General features: G+C 39.9%; 1 protein-coding gene across 4 annotated transcripts in view; it reads left to right on the forward strand.

The window, feature by feature from the left end:
- Window positions 1-16,923, forward strand: part of ebf1a (EBF transcription factor 1a) — a 273,661-nt gene that overhangs the window by 193,201 nt on the left and 63,537 nt on the right. For all 4 annotated transcript variants that reach the window (XM_049483892.1, XM_049483893.1, XM_049483894.1 and 1 more), the window contains exons 9-10: window positions 6,618-6,748; window positions 9,705-9,831. In XM_049483892.1, the coding sequence (XP_049339849.1) occupies window positions 6,618-6,748; window positions 9,705-9,831 (258 nt within the window). The remainder of the gene's footprint in view (window positions 1-6,617; window positions 6,749-9,704; window positions 9,832-16,923) is intronic.

Here is a 16,923-nt window from a genome sequence, read left to right on the forward strand (position 1 = left end):
CTGGGGCATCCTGTGCAGTGAGGTCTGTGAGCTGGGAGGACTGGGAGGACTGGGAGGGCCGTGGCTCTATACTCAGTGTGGTGGAAAAGGTTTCTGCAGGGCTCTGAGAAATCGCCCTCAACCCAAACGCACGGGAATAAGCCCAGTGTGTGTGTTTGTATGTGTTTGTGTGTGTTCACGCCATGTGTGTTTGTATGCATGCATGCATGTGTGTGTGAGTGTGTGTGTGTGAATGTGTGTGTTCTGTACGCGAGCAGAGCAGTGCAGAGGGAACAGATGGCGACGGAGGAAGGCACCAAAGTTTAATCCTATCAGATGGATTCCCGTTCCACCATCTGGTTAATCCATGCACAATTTCAGCGCCCCGCAAAAGAGTCGTCTCAGGCCAAGATTACCATCACAGATTGCTCCGCCGTGCCTCTTCATCTCCGCCGCCAAATTGCATTACGCCGCGCCGTCGCAATCACGCCCCGAAAAGAGCATGCGCTCGGCCGGCGGACGACCGACGGCCGCAAAGTGGATTACACCACTCCGTCAAATTACAGCACGTCTCACGCGCAGAATAGTCCTGAAATAAAGGAGATTTACACAGTTTTACACAGTTTATTCCTGTTTATTCGTTTTCAGTTTAATCTTAAACACATATGGCAACACGGAGCCAACATACAAAATATACCAGGAGGAGCTTTTACAGCATGCTTAACAGACGAAGACGAGTGGTAATTATTGCAGCAGTCTTTATTAAAGTCTTTATTTTTATGGATAAATTAAACTGCTTTAAAAAAGGGCTTTCATTCAAATATTGCACAGATGTCGTGCAAAATTTGCCCCCCAAGATGGCCTAAAACAATAGAATAGGCGATGAAGTAAGCATGAAACTTCTGACCCATGAGGTTGTTGGAACTACATAATGAACGATAATTTAAAAATATATAAAATAAATAAACTAAAATGCTTCTCTGGTGAGCTTTTGTTTACTGTACATTCCTCCCCTGTCTCACTCTCTGTCGCGCTCGGTGTGATTTTAGTTTTCACCAATTCTCGCTTTAACACCCGTTCTTTGGCTCTCGATCTCCAAGGAGATTTTCGTTTTTTCTTGGTCGTGTCCCAATTCACTAGCCGGGGCAGCGGTAGTGTATTGAACCGCTATTTGAACAGCGTGGGCGCAAATAGACTGTAAAAATAGACTGTTGACAGGGGGAAAGGTAGCAATGAGCATCCCGATGCACTCAGACTTTCAATTACAGGACGTTGAGTCAGGCTATCGTCACCCGTTAAACAATAGATGAAGAAAGAAAACAAGTGTTGTGCTGAAATCCAACTTAATTTGGTGTGCAGCAGAATGGATACAACAGATCCTTCAAATAGTGATTTTTCAGAAGCACACTCTAAACAGAGGGCTGAGAGTATCGCTGGCAAGATGCCACTGCCATAAGCAACCAATGAAATGCACAAATTTGAGCATTTTCCTAGATACAAATATAATTATATAATTAATGATAAAGAAAACAATAACTAAATTTAATCATTAATTTTAATTTTAAAATAACATTGAATAAAAGATAAAAAATAGATAAAATAGATTTAAAAATAAGAGACTAATAATAATAAGTTGAAGAAGAAGAAGAACAATATTAAAACTTTAATTAATTAATGAAGAAATTAAGATCAAAAGTTTATAAGATTAATAAAAAAATGAAAGTTAAGCTAAAACTAACTTTTGCATAGTACAATAAAAATGCAGTTTAATGTGTAGTTTCAATGTTTTATGGTAATTATCTTCATGACAAGCATAAAACAATCACTAGTAGTTTGTCTCAGTGGGTAGCTAGCTAACTTTCCAGTTCCACCTTAAAGGTGCAACAGACAGAAGAGGCTGCAGCATTTAAGGTGGAATGGAAAAATAAAAGTTTATAAAAGCTAATAAAAGCTAATTTTAGCTCCAAATAACAGAGGAATGAAGGAATGGCCAATAATATTTAGCGCTACAATTTTGTTCCAATTCTAGGAGGTAAATTTGTTTTAAGGGGAAGGGTTATACTCAAAAACAAGGGATTAGTGTATAAAAGAGAAACAGGATTGGGCCTTATACTCTCAAACTCTTACCAGTGTATCGCTAATAGTGCAGTATGTCACACACACACACACACACACACACACACACACACACACACACACACACACACACACACACACACTCATGCCCAGCCTGCACAGTGTCGCTGGTGTTTTCACAGCTTCTTGGGTCCATCCTGCTGCTTCATCACATCTGGGTTCAGCCGAAGCACTAAGCCCCTCCCATCAGCAGGCCATCTGCCTCTGCACTGTCCAACCCGGCTGGGTCTCGGTCCTTATCCAGCCCCGCTAATGCTGGAGCCGCAGGACCTCCTCCAGGCCGCAGACCCCGGTGGAGAAAGCTGATAAAAGTGAGAGCAGGGCTCAGGAGGAGCTGAGGGAAGCCTGGGGTCATGCTGTCTCACCGGCGGTGATTATCGGATTGCCCTATTTCCCTCTCGCAACGTCACCATTATGACGCCGGTCAGCTGCTTTATGCAGTGTGGAACCGTATCGAGTTGAACAATATCGATAGCTTATTGGTTCAGGCTTAGGAAAACCTGCTGTTAGCTTATTAGCTTGTTAGCTACCATTATAGAACCAGCGTTCACTTGGCTTTAGCGGAAAATGCAGCGTAATTTTGAAGAAAAACGAAGTAAGAGAACCTAAAGGAACTCCTCAGCCAAAGCTGCTGTGCAACAATCTCTGTTAACTTAAAAATAATGATGTTTTTCTTTGATTTTACCAAATTGAAAACCTCTGGAATATAATCAAGAGGAAGATCAGTGTGTAAGACTGGTGGAGGAGAACATAATACCAAGATGCATGAAAACTGTGATTGAAAACCAGGGTTATTCCACCAAATATTGATTTCTGAAACTTTTTTTTTTAGGTCTGAAAGCGCTGTGTCTTTTTTGTTATTTTAGCCATTTCTCATTTTCTGCAAATAAATGCTCTAAATGACAATATTTTTATTTGGAATTTGGGAGAAATGTTGTCTGTAGTTTATTGAATAAAACAGCAATGTTCATTTTACTCAAACATAAACCTATAAATAGCTAAATAAGAGAAACTGATTCAGAAACTGAAGTGATCTCTTCATTTTTTTTCCTAGAGCTGTATATACATATACAGTAGTATTAGTGGATTAGCTCTAAAGACGAGCAGAAGAGCATGGCCCAGTTTTTTTTTTTTTTTTGTCATGCCACCTTCACCGTTTCTCCTTTCCTTCAAGCTCCGCCCCCTCCTCGAGCGAACTGGGAGCAGCAGTAATTAGCCGGATGAAGCAGCTTCAGTGAGACGGCGGGCGTCAGGATCCCGAGCCAAAGTTCAGCACAGACGAAATGAAATCGCGACTCATTAAGGTGCTGAATTTTTATGGCTGGCTGCTGTTTTCCCGGCGCGTCCCGCGGCGCCTGGCCTTTTGATCGACTGCTGTAAGGACTCGGGATCCCTCCGCCCGTGACATTTACACGAGTGTCGTAAAACAAGCGCCCGCACCTGCCCCCCTCCGCGCCCCCCGGCCCCCTTACACAGTGGGGTCGGGGTAATATTTAATAAAGGTGCGTGTATAATCACCCGAATTAGCATTCGCCGCCCGCCCGTGCCCTCAGGGGAGCCGGGGCGAGTCGGGGGGGTGGGGGGGTGGTTAGGGAGGTTGGTGAGGAGGGTGGGCAGTCAGTGAATGGGTGGCAGGGTTGGGGGGGTGTGGGGGTCATTAGTGTGAGGTGATTGCTGTCAGAGGGTAAAAGGGGGGTGGCAGACTGATCTGCTTCTGTTCGACCCTCAGATTCCATTAATTATCCCTCCACCCAAAACAAAGGCTGAGTGGGAATGAAACCTTTCATAAGAATAGAAGCCGTAAGAATGTGTGTGTGTGTGTGTGTGAGAGAGAGAGATGTTTCTTGTAGCAATACTTTGCTTAAATGTATGTATTACATTGTATTTAAGTAATTATTATTAACAAATATATTTTTTATATTTAATTATTGAAAGTATTGGGCACAGAGTGGACTACATCCCCAAAGGAAAGCCAAACATTGTTTCAGTATTACTTATCACACTTATCACATTTATTACACTTATCACATTTATTACACTTATCACACTCAATATTAGTGTACTCAGTTTACTGCCTCTTCAGAAGCTGTACAGGACTAGGATAGTAACATTACCTGAGCTAACCTAGCCTCAGCCTCTGTCTGTTCACCGAAAAACAGTCTGTTTTTCATTACATAGTAAATTTCACTTACATAGGACTTGAGTAGCTCTGCTGAGGAATATTTGTGATTAGAATAGCTCTGCTGAGATAAATGTAAGAGTAGAATAGCACTCTTTAAGTAAATGAATTGTGCTTTTTTTAGTATGTCTTCTGGGATCTTCTTAAATTGCCTGTGCTGAGGTAAATGTCTGATTAGAATAGCTTTGAGGAAGTAAATAAAAAATGTGTGATTAGAATAGCACTGCCGAGGTAAATGTGTGATTAAAACAGCACTCCTGAGGTAAATGTGACATTTGATTTGCCCTTCTGAGGTAAATGAGAGATTTTAATAGCACTACTAAGATAAATATGTGATTGGAACAGCTTTGCTGAGGTAAATTTCAGATTATAATAGCTCTGCTGAGGTAAATATGTGACTAGAATAGCTCTGCTGAGGTAAATGTGTTGTGCTTTGTTGGTATGTTTTCTGGAATTTTAAAATGATGAGTGTTCAATTAATATTTTGGATTAAATTGTAGTTTTGTTTTTGCTTTAAATGTGGCAATTAAATGAGAACCTGTGGATATTTATATTTAGTATGTTCTGTATTGTTTTCGGTTTTGGAGAAACAATGTTGATTTTGGTGGTTCCCTGTTTTATTATGGTTGACATTCAGCATTAATTAAGGTATAATGGAACTGATGTCTAATAAAATCTGACAAACCACACAGTTTAACACAGTTTAGCACAGTTTTTAGTACACAGGTGTCGTGCCCTTGGTGGTAAGTGGTGGGCAGTGATGGGCAGTGATGAGGGCGCTGGCCCGGGCCCGTGGCACGCCGCGGTGTGTGATGGTGACAGAGCGCAGCCGGAGAGGTCGCCGCGGTGTACGGCGGGAGCTACAGCGGTTACGGCCGGCTGGAAGTGGTGCAGATTGAGATTGATGATCAGCGAGCTCGGGCCATCTCTCATTCTCTCACGGCGTGTCAGGAAGCGTATGGGGACGCTGCGGCGCGAGCGGCCGCGGTGTAATCACATGTGACTGCTTTAATGATTCTGTCAGTTGTCATTAGGTTATGGCAGGGCCTCCATTTCCAAACGCTGCCCATAAATCTGTTTGCTGTAATCAGGAAAAGATGTGTCAATTGCCACGCTGCGTCGCTCCGCGGGAGTGTAGTTCATGACTGCGGTGCGGGACTTCATAGAGCTTTATAGAGCTACTTAATTTCAGACACTGAATTCTGATTACGGCTAATTTGACTCTTTTGGCGTCTAAATAATAATGTCAATAATACCATAAATAATATTTAAGCATATACACAGGGTTTGGACAATGAAACCGCAACACCTGTGATTTTATTGTGGGAGGTTTCATGGCTAAATTGGAGCAGCCTGGTGGTTAATCTTTAATTAATCATTAATTGCACATTGCACCAGTAAGAGCAGAGTGTGAAGGTTCAATTAGCAGGGTAAGAGCACAGTTTTACTCAAAATATTGCAATGCACACAACATTATGGGTGACATACCAGAGTTCAAAAGAGGACAAATTGTTGGTGCACGTCTTGCTGGAGCATCTGTGACCAAGACAGCAAGTCTTTGTGATGCATCAAGAGCCACGGTATCCAGGGTAATGTCAGCATACCACCAAGAAGGACCAACCACATCCAACAGGATTAACTGTGGACACTGTAAGAGGAAGCTGTCTGAAAGGGATGTTCGGGTGCTAACCCGGATTGTATCCAAAAAACATAAAACCACGACTGATCAAATCACGCAGAATTCAATGTGCACCTCAACTCTCCTGTTTCCACCAGAACTGTCCGTCACCACAATCAATTATTGTGCTCTAAAACCAGGTGTTTCAGTTTTATTGTCCAACCCCTATATATATATATATATATATATATATATATATATATATATATATATATATATATATATATATATATATATAATACACGAGGGGGAGTGCTATATTGTGTAATATTGGCACTGCTGTGATGCGGTTGTATGCACAAGGATTATTATACTTATAATTGTGTATTATTGCGATTATCCCAATTCCAATATCATTGTTTATTTTATCCAGATCAAGACCAGCTTTTGATGGTAGCTGATTTTGGATGGTATAAGCTGATAGAAGCTGATGGTTCAGGTGGTTGAGTAGATGGTCATCCAGAGGAAAATATGCTCTATATTGGTATATGTTTGGTTGGTTATCCTGCTTGGTTTTCATGTTGGTCATCTGGGTCGACAGGCTTGGTCAAGCTTGGTCCCAGTGGTTTTCTAGCCTGGATAGACCAGCAAAACCATCAAACTCAATGGTTATTTATCTCTCTCTCTTTCTCCTTATTTCTTCAGCCACTCCATGCATTAAGGCCATCAGTCCAAGTGAAGGTTGGACCACAGGTGGCGCCACAGTGATCATCATTGGGGACAACTTCTTCGACGGACTGCAGGTCATCTTCGGCACCATGCTGGTCTGGAGCGAGGTCAGTCAGCCCTCTTTACTGAACTTTCACATTCACAATGCTGGTCATGTTGAATGACTATCTATATTAATGCTAGTTAAAAAATAACCAAATAAAAAAGAAAAAACATGCTGGTCAACCACCTTGGTCTTGCTGTTAATGCTGGTCAACCAGTTTTTTCATTACGGACATGTGGAAAAACCAGCTTAGTCTTTGGCAAGCGGTCAGAACTGTTGACTAAATACCTTTACACTCAACACACACACTCATCGCATGTCAATTATACACCTTATACATCTATATTATGATTGGTTTAATTGCCAAGTCAAGAGGACTCAAACTCAAGAACAAAATCATCTCACTGTGAACAATAAATTGACTCTCTGTGAGCGATAAATTGACCTTCAATAGGTCTAGTTGAGTAAGCTTTTGAAAGCTGTAACCTCCTGGATGAGTTGTCCATGCCCTTTTGGAATAATCACAGTTAATCTATGGAGGGGCAAACACTTTTTCACAAAGGTCCAGGTTAGTTTGGAATGTTTTTTCCCTTAATAAATTAAATCATAATTTTAAAAGTTTGTTTGATAATCTGATATATTTTATTAAATTGCATGTCAATTATACATCTTACACATCTATATAATGATGGGTTTAATTGCCAACAATGGTCAATTAAGTCAAGAGGAGCCAAACTCAAGAACAACCTCGCCTCTCCGTGAGCGATAAACTGACTTTTAGAAGATCTAGACGAGAAAGCTTTTGAAAGCCGTGACCTCCTGGATGAGTTGTCCATGCCCTTTTGGAATAATCACAGTTGAACTGGAAGAGCAGACACTTTTTCTTTTTTTTTGTTTGATAATCTGAAAAATGTAAGTATGACAAAATTACAAAAGAAAACTGAAAGAGGGCAAATACTTTTTCATGCCACTGTATATATCCATGCAGGGCAACCAGATTGGTCTTTGGCAAACGGTCAGTACTGTTGACTAAACATCTTCACACTCAACCCACACACTCATTGCATGTCAATTATATACCTTATACAGTATATCTATATTATGATGTGATTAATTTCTAACAAGTGGTCAAGTCAAGTCAGGATGACACAAGCGATAAATTGACTTTTAGAAGATCGAGATGAGTAAGCTTTTGAAAGCTGTGACCTCCTGGATGAGTTGTCCATGCCCTTTTGCAATAATCACAGTTCATTTTTGGAAGGGCAAACACTTTTTTTTTTTTAAGTCCAACAAGTGGTCAAGTCAAGTCAAGAGGACTCAAACTCAAGAACAACCTCGCCTCTCTGTGAGCGATAAATTGACTTTTAGAAGATCTAGATGAGTAAGCTTTTGAAAGCTAAGCACCACTTCTCTGCACACCACTGCGTACTGGTGTGTCCTGGAGTGCAGCGCTGTAGCACTCCCGTACTCCCCCCTCCCATTCCTCCCAGTACGAGCCGAGTTGCCGCTCGTCTCCTGGTGGGAGCTGCTAGATGAAAGAGTGAGCGCTATAAAAAGCCCCTCATTGGCGATGCCATATTTATCTGAGAGGTGAGAGGAGCAGTGGCTGGCATATGAAAGCCCAGCTAAGTGTGCAATGAAAGGGACGGTTTAAAGTCATGTAAAGCACCGCCGGCGCTGTTGGCTTTGAACGCGCCGGTGCTTTGCCGGGGAAATTGAGCGCTCGGCGCTGCTTTGTAGAGCCACCGTTCCCCTTCAAAGACGCTTCAGCGGAGTCTCTGGAGCGCGGCGAGCAGTCAAATCATAGTCTAATCAGAGAACAAAGCCCGCCTGTTTAGGACCCGCGCTAACGGCGCTAATGTGGCTGCAGGTAGGCAGCGGCGGCGGCAGCTACTCGCGACACTGGAAGTGGCAGCGGTGGCAGCATCAGCGTGTGTGCAGCTATTTATCCACTCCTAAACACAGGCTGTTACAGCCAATCAAGATCCAGTTTCTAATAATACACACGATACGGCCGGGAGGAGACGGGATTCACACTCTCAGCTTTTTAAACAAAAAACTGAGAAAGAAAATGAAGAAAATGATAATGCATCCTGGAGATTTAGGCCCTGTCAACACATATTTGAATAATAATAATAATAATAATTATTATTATTATTATTATTATTATTATTATTATTATTATTATTATTATTATTCAGATTTGAGCCAATTACTGTAATCCATCCACTCACCAGGACTAGCCCTATTAATGGCAGTGCTCTTGACATTAAAAGAAGGATATATATATATATTTCACACTCAGATCCCCAGCTCTGATACATCAGTGAACAAACGCCTGTAATAATAACAATGTAATAAAAAAATATATATAATAACAATGCAAAACATATTTGCTAAATATAATATTTTTAAGGAATAACAATGCTTAACATAATGTATATATTCTAAGAATAATATTTCTGCAAAAAACTAAAATAATATTATTATTAATAATAATACAGCTTATCAATTTTGTCTGAAAAATACTAGAAAAAAATTCAAGAGCTTTTTTTTCACAAACACCATCAAAAACATTATGATGATGAAACTGGCACTCATCAGTACCATCCCAGCAAAGGAAGAGCAAGAGTTCCCTCTGTTGCACAGGATAAGTTAATCAAAGTCACCAGTCAAGTGATTCTGATTCTTGTGTACACATTTAAGGCACAAAATAAGGGATTTTTGCTTGATTTATGTCTTACTTCACTAATTCTGAGACTTTTTGATTATTGCTTGTTTTGAGAAAAATGTTCTTAATTTAAGCATTTACATCTCAATTTACATATATTGTGTCTAGTTTTTGCCAATGGATTTAATACAGTGAAAGTCTTAGAAATTCTTCTTTTTTTCTTAGATTTCAGGGTTAATTGGAGTTATGGAATAACTTATTTAATTTTGCAGATAAAATGTAGGATTTTAAATTTTCGCTCTCATCACTTTTTATTTATTATTCTTCTTTTTCGTCTTCTGCTTTGTAGCTGATCACCCCTCACGCCATCCGGGTACAGACTCCACCCAGACACATACCGGGGGTGGTGGAGGTCACTCTGTCCTACAAATCCAAACAGTTCTGCAAGGGAACACCGGGCAGGTTCATCTACACAGGTAAAAATAAACTTATTTTTTATTGTATGTTTTAAAAGTAAGAATTTTTCACTTGGAACCACAGATGTGAATCATTTGTACGTTACATAAGAAACCAAAGCTACCTGACTGATGTGAAAACATACAAGAACAGTTATCAGAACATGGAGACGCAGGGCTTTAAATACACAGGGGAACATGAAACAGGAAACACATGGAGAAGGTAAGGAGGGGGCGGAGCTACAAAGAGCACAGGTGAAAGCACTGAGAACAACACAGAGCCATGTGCTAGGGAGCACATGGCTAGGAAAACATGAGGAGAGCAGAAAAACCCAGAAACAGACTAGAAAAAAAACACAGAACAGGAAAGTTCATGAGAATGTGATATACATTATGTGGATGTTTAAGTAAATCACTTACAGTACACCAGTGTTATTTTGTTATTTTGATCTCGTTTCAAGACCTTGAAGGCCATAGTTGAAATGTCTTGGCCTTGAATTATCTCAGGGTAAAGTCTACCCAGTCCTTATAAAAATAGAAATAAATTATAATAATTATAAAAAATAGAAATTTTCTATATTGTAGATTAATACTAAAGTCATCCAAACTATGCATATTTGTATTTTTTATTTTTCAAAGAGTAGAATATCTTGCTTTGATGACAGTTTTGCACATCTTGGACATGCACATTTTCTTAGTCAGTTTTATGAGATCGAGTTACCTGGTATTTAGGCTTTCAGTTAACAGCTGTGCTAGACTTATCAAGAGTTGGTAAACAGTGAATAGCTCTATTTGATTAATGTTCTAATCCAGATTATGAAAAGCAAGAACTTTGAAAGTATCCTCAAATGCAGTCGCTGCAAAGACTATCGACAACATTCTAATGGTGAAACTGGCATTCATCAGGATCACCCTATGAAAGGAGGAGTAAGAGTTAACTCCTAAATGCTTCTTCACAGAGTTTTTTTTTTATTTTGTTTAACACTGTTTTTAAGTTACTACATGATTCTTTATGTGTTCCTTCATAGTCTGAGTGATTTCAGTTGAATAAGATTTTTATTGGTATTGTAATTTTCCACTGCAGAGCTTCTGCTGCTTGTAGATCTCTGTCTGCTGTTGGTTTGTGTTAGCTGTAGATTCAGTAATAGAAGCTGAGAGAGCGATCTCACTGATCTCCCTGAGCTGAGAAACCTTCACTGCAGAGGAATCTCACCTATTTCCTGTTCCTGCAGCTTAATAAGAGCTCCTGCAACCCCAGCAGCAGCAGGAACATCCTGTAGCAATGCTCAGATAAGCCAAACGCAGCACTTATCTCAGAGGGGTGGAGGAAGGGTCACAGACTGGCACTCTTTAATCCACATCCGTCCACACCAACCTAATACCACACCTAATACAGCTTATATTATTATATATCATATTTACACAGCAGCATCCAGCAGTGCTTCACTTCTAATATTTAATTTTAATTAAATTAAATGATAAAAGAAATGAAACAAATAGGAATTCATGTAGTTAATTGAGAGTAAACTTGGACTAATTGTGTTTGTTTTAGAAACAAAAAAGCTTATCTGTGTTGAATCACAATCAATTACAATTGATCATGAATCAGTTTAAACTCCATCAGGATCTTATTTGGCTGCAAACATTTTTCCCAGTATAAGAAGTAGATTTGTTCTGAGCTTTCACTGAGGACCTCTACCTCACTCTGTCTCTCTCTTCCTCACTCTACCACACTCTACCGATTTCTACCTCACTCTCTCCTCTCTTTGCTACACTATATCACACTCTAGCTTACTATACCCTCACTCTACCACACACTACATCTCACTACTACAAGCTATCCCACTCCACCTCACTCTACCCCACTCTAGCTCACAGTACCTCACACTGCCTCACTCTACTACACTCTACCTCACACTACCACACAGTTAAGCTTATGCTACCCACACTCTACCTCACTCCACCTGTGTCTACCTCACTCTACACCACTCTAGCTCACAATACCTCACACTACCTCACTCTACCCCACTCTACCTCATTCTAGCTAATGCTACCCTCACTCTACTACACTCTACCTCTCTGTACTTCACTCTACCCTCACTCTACCTTACTCTACCTAACTTTACCACACTCTACCTCTTTGTACCTCACTTTACCATGCTCTGAGTCACTCTATTTTACTCTACCTCACTCTACCCTCACTCTATCACACTCTGTCTTTCTCTACCTCCCTCTACCTTACTCTACCACACTCTATCTTTCTCTACCTCACTCTACCACACTCTATCTTTCTCTACCTCCCTCTATCTTCCTCTACCATGCTCTGAGTCACTCTATTTCACTCTACCTTACTCTACCTCACCCTACCTCACTCTACTACACTGCACCCACACTCTACCTCACTCTACCTCTCTCTACTACACTCTCTACCCCACTCTACCTTACTCTGCTACACTCTACCTCTCTCTACTATACTCTACCCTCACTCTACCTCTCTCTACTACACTCTACCTCACTCTACCTCTCTTTACTACACTCCACCTCACTCTACTACACTCTAGCCTCACTCTACCTCTCTCTTCTACACTCTCTACTGCATTCTACTACACTCTACCACACTCTGAGTCACTTTACCTTACTCTACCTCTCTTTACTACACTGTACCCCATTCTACCTCACTCTACTACTCTCTACCTCTCTCTGCCTCTCTCTACTACACTCTCTACTGCACTCTACTACTCTCTACTACACTCTACCTCACTCTACCTCTACACACTACCTTGCTCTTCTTCTCTCTACTTTATTCTACCTCACTCTACTAAACTCCACCACTCTCCACCACACTATACCTTACTCTACCTCACCCTACCTCACTCTAGTACACTCTACAATCACTCTACCTCACTCTACTACTCTCTACCTCTCTCTGCCTCTCTCTACTACACTCTCTACTGCACTCTACTACTCTCTACTACACTCTACCTCACTCTACCTCTACACACTACCTTGCTCTTCTTCTCTCTACTTTATTCTACCTCACTCTGCCCAACTCCATTACACTCTAAATTACCTTGCCTCGCTCTACCTCCAGCCCTGTTTTGTTATGTGAGCACAGTCTTTAGCGTGTAGAGCTCCCCCTGTTGTTGCGCATGGGTATTTCAGTTTAAGATTACCTCCCAGTTAGTCCCAATTCAGTTGTTGCAGCTCTAAAAACTGAAACTTTAATTGGTTTGTTGTGATGGGTTTATTTTATAGGTTGTCCATAAAAAATGAACTCAGTGCATTTTTCTTTTCACTGTTAAATATTATAAAACAATCAGACCCAGTATAAAAGACCTAGATGTGTAATTTTCAAAACTGTTGTAAACTTTGAATAATAAAGCTGCTCTGTTTGATAGAGCAGTAAGTACAGCAGTCTGCAGTCGGGATCTGGGAATAATGTAGTTCCTCTCAGGAGATCAGCTTGAAAAGCGGCTCCATCAATACCTCAGAAGGGAGCTCAGCTGTGGGCATTGTCCGCTCAGTGGGCACCTGGCCTGTGCCCGTGCATTCATGTGTGTGAATGAGGGGCTCATCGGGTTTATGGCGCTGGACTCGGCCTCTCTTCATGCTCCATTCACCGAACACATGGCCAGGCATGGAGGGAAGGATGCAATTCACACGCAGCGAACAAACACACACCTCAGCAGCAGAGGGCAGATGGTCAGCCGGGCGTTAAACTGCAGCGCTCCCTGATGTGTGCCCGCCTCTGCCAACACTCTCTAACAGATCCAGGAAAGCACTGTGGGCATTCAAAGAGCGAGCGTCGCAGATTATTACCTTAAAGTGTGAGCAACGAGTCAAAGCTGTTATAACCTGCTTATACAGCTTCATAACACAGGCATATCACCACTGCCTTAAAAAAATAAAACAGGTATCTCCAAAATCCATCCAACTTTACAGGCCAATGAAAAAAAACTCTATTAGACTCTATAAACAAACTCATAACAGATTATAAGTCATTATAAACATGATTATACATTTATATATATACATTTATAAAAATGTATAACACATTAGATTCTTGTTTATTATGTATTATAAATTGTGATTATAATGCATTATTGATAGAAGCTATAATGGTAACACTTTCTATGATTTTCTGTTATGAATATATACTCTTAAGAGATTATAAGTCATTATGAACATGAAAAATGTATAACATTATTTCCTTGTGTATTATGTATTATGAACTTTGATTATAATGCATCATAAGATGTGCTTGTATACAGGATGTTACACATCTGGATTTAAAAAATAATAATATTTCTGTCATATATTAATATATTAATATATTCCAATAATGGAATGTGTGATCTGTCACTTTATTTGGAGTGTACCAGGACACATTATAATGCATTATAAATAAATAAAAGCTATAATGGTAACACTTTATATGAATGGCATCTCTATTAGACCTGATAAACATACTCATAACAGATTATAAGGCATTGTAAACATAACACATTAAATTGTGATTATAATGCATCATAAGATGTGCTTTTACAGGATCTGAATTAAAATATCACATATATGTCACCATTAATACTATATATTCCCATGAAGGACATGTCACTTTACTTAGAGTGAACAATGACACATTATAGTACATTATAAATTGATAAAGGCTATAATGGCAACACTATGAACTCTATGAATAGCATCTCTATTAGACCCTATAAACATACTTATAACACATTATAATGCATTATATGCATGATCATACATATTTAAAAATAGTATAACACATTAAAGCCTTGTTTGTTATGTTTTATGAATTGTGATTATAATGCATCATAAGCTGTGCTTATAGTACAATATGTTACACATCTGGATTTAAAATTTCTTTCATCATATATTTCTTCGTCATATTTCTGTCACTATTAACACATTCCCACAATGGACATCTGTCACTTTTCTTTGGACAATGTGTACAGTGACACATTATAATACATTATAAATATAAATATAATCAATATGTTATATTATTTAACATAAGTATAATTAATAAGAGGTTATAAGTAATTATAACATGCTTGGTTTTGACATATTATAAAAAACATCTTATTAACAAAGCCGTATATACATTATGATCACAATTCATAATGTATAATAAACACACATAATATGTATAACCATGCTTATAATGCTTTATGAATGCATTATAATGTTTTAAGTGTATGTTTATAGAATCTAATACACATGACTTTTATAGAAAATCGTACCACTATAATAGTATTTAATATGAGTGAAGTATAATTTATGAACCGTTATAAGTAGTTATAGCATGCTTTATTAAGGCATCTTTGTTGAGGTTCTTGGTGTATTGACTTATAACATCTTATAAACACAGCTGATGATGAATTAGGATTACAGTTGGTGTTTATAAAGATTTTTGAATGCATTATAATGTGTTATAAGTCATAAGAATAACAGAAAGTGTAACTATAACGTCTATTGTCTTTTTGGTTATAACAGTACATGATAAAAAAGTGAATAAAATGGAGATACATGTTTTTCGTTGGGCAGTGGTGATATGGGAGCCTCTATGTTGAACTCTCTGGACTCTCCGTTTGCCCCCAGAGTTTCTCGGAGTTGACTCCCCTCTTCCTCAGCGCCGGGGGGCCGTCAGCCTGCCGTTTCTCTCCCCTGGCTCCAGTTGGCACCTGGGCCGGGCCCAGTTGCCAGTGGGTACTAATCATAGAGGATTGGCAGGGCTGCGTGGCAGCTGGCAGCGGAATTACACATGGGGCATCTGGCGTCTCTAATCAACTTCTGTCAGGCAGAGGAAATGGAGACCTAATTAAATCAATGGCGCACCGACGCTGCCGCACTCAAACACCACACAGCCATGCGGAAAGACGCCGTCGTACCTGGAGAACGGCGTTCCAGCGCCGCTGCGTCCGGACGGCCACGCCGGCGAGAGATTAAATAACCGCTCCCATCTCCACCGCCTCTAATCGCTCGGAGACGAGCGCTACGACCAGCAGCGCCGGTTCCGTATTCACCCGCGAGATTCTTATCAAACGCTTTTACCGTTAAACGCCGCGGCCGACGATGGCATTTGACGGCCTGCAGTCGGTAATGATGCGGCTGCGTTTTGGCTCTGGCCGTTTCTCTGCTTAGAAGCACTCAGTTAATGGATTCCTCAAAAGCCTGCCAGATAATGGATGATGTCATTTTTGGGGTCTTAGATTCTTGGCATTGGCTGGTGAATAGGAGAGTTTGCGGTAAAATGGAAACCCAAAAGTACCCAGAGCGATAAGTGAGCCTCAGAAACGGCCTATCCGGTCCCGTCACACTTTTCTTTGCTTCGTTTCTTTCATTTGCACAAGAATTTTAAAGCACTTTGAACCTAAATCTGAATTTTCTTTCTAAATAAGTGTTTTTTTTTTTGTGCCCGTTTTTTTAATGTCCGTTGTGTAAATACAAAAAGAATTTCTTCCCAAATAAACATTGGGTCCTAAAAACTGGGTCCTAAACCTTGACAGCTAAAACTAAACCTTGACAGCTAAAACTAAACCTGGACAGCTAAAGCTAAACCTGACAGCTAAAGCTCAGGCTAAACTTGGTAAGCTAAAGCTAAAACTTAACCTTCAGATCTAAAGAAAAACGTGAAAATGAAAAGGCTGGAGCTAAACCTTGACAGCTAAAATTAAACCTGGGGAGCTACAGCTACAGCGTATGCTTTTCTATTATATATTATATAATTTAGTATATAATCATGTAATTATCTTTACGCTAAAGATAATAAGCTTAACCTTCAGATCTGAAGAAAAACTTGGAAATCAAACACTAAAGCTAAACCTGGGGGTGAAATGTCTAAAACTAAACTTGGTAATCTTAACCTAAAGCTGCAGCTTGAGAGCTAAAGTTTATCTAAAGCAAACCATGGCAAGTTAAAGCTCTATCTATCTATCGATCGATCGATCGATCTATCTAAAGCTAAACCTGGAGAGCGAAACTAAACCTGGAGAGTTAAAGCTAAACATAGAGATCTAAATGCTCAAGCTAAAACTAAACCTGAATAGCTAAAGCAAAAGATAAACCTGGAGATGACCGTGCGTGTACCCT

This window comes from Astyanax mexicanus, chromosome 10 (assembly GCF_023375975.1).
Source record: "Astyanax mexicanus isolate ESR-SI-001 chromosome 10, AstMex3_surface, whole genome shotgun sequence".
Taxonomy (NCBI): Eukaryota; Metazoa; Chordata; class Actinopteri; order Characiformes; family Acestrorhamphidae; genus Astyanax; species Astyanax mexicanus.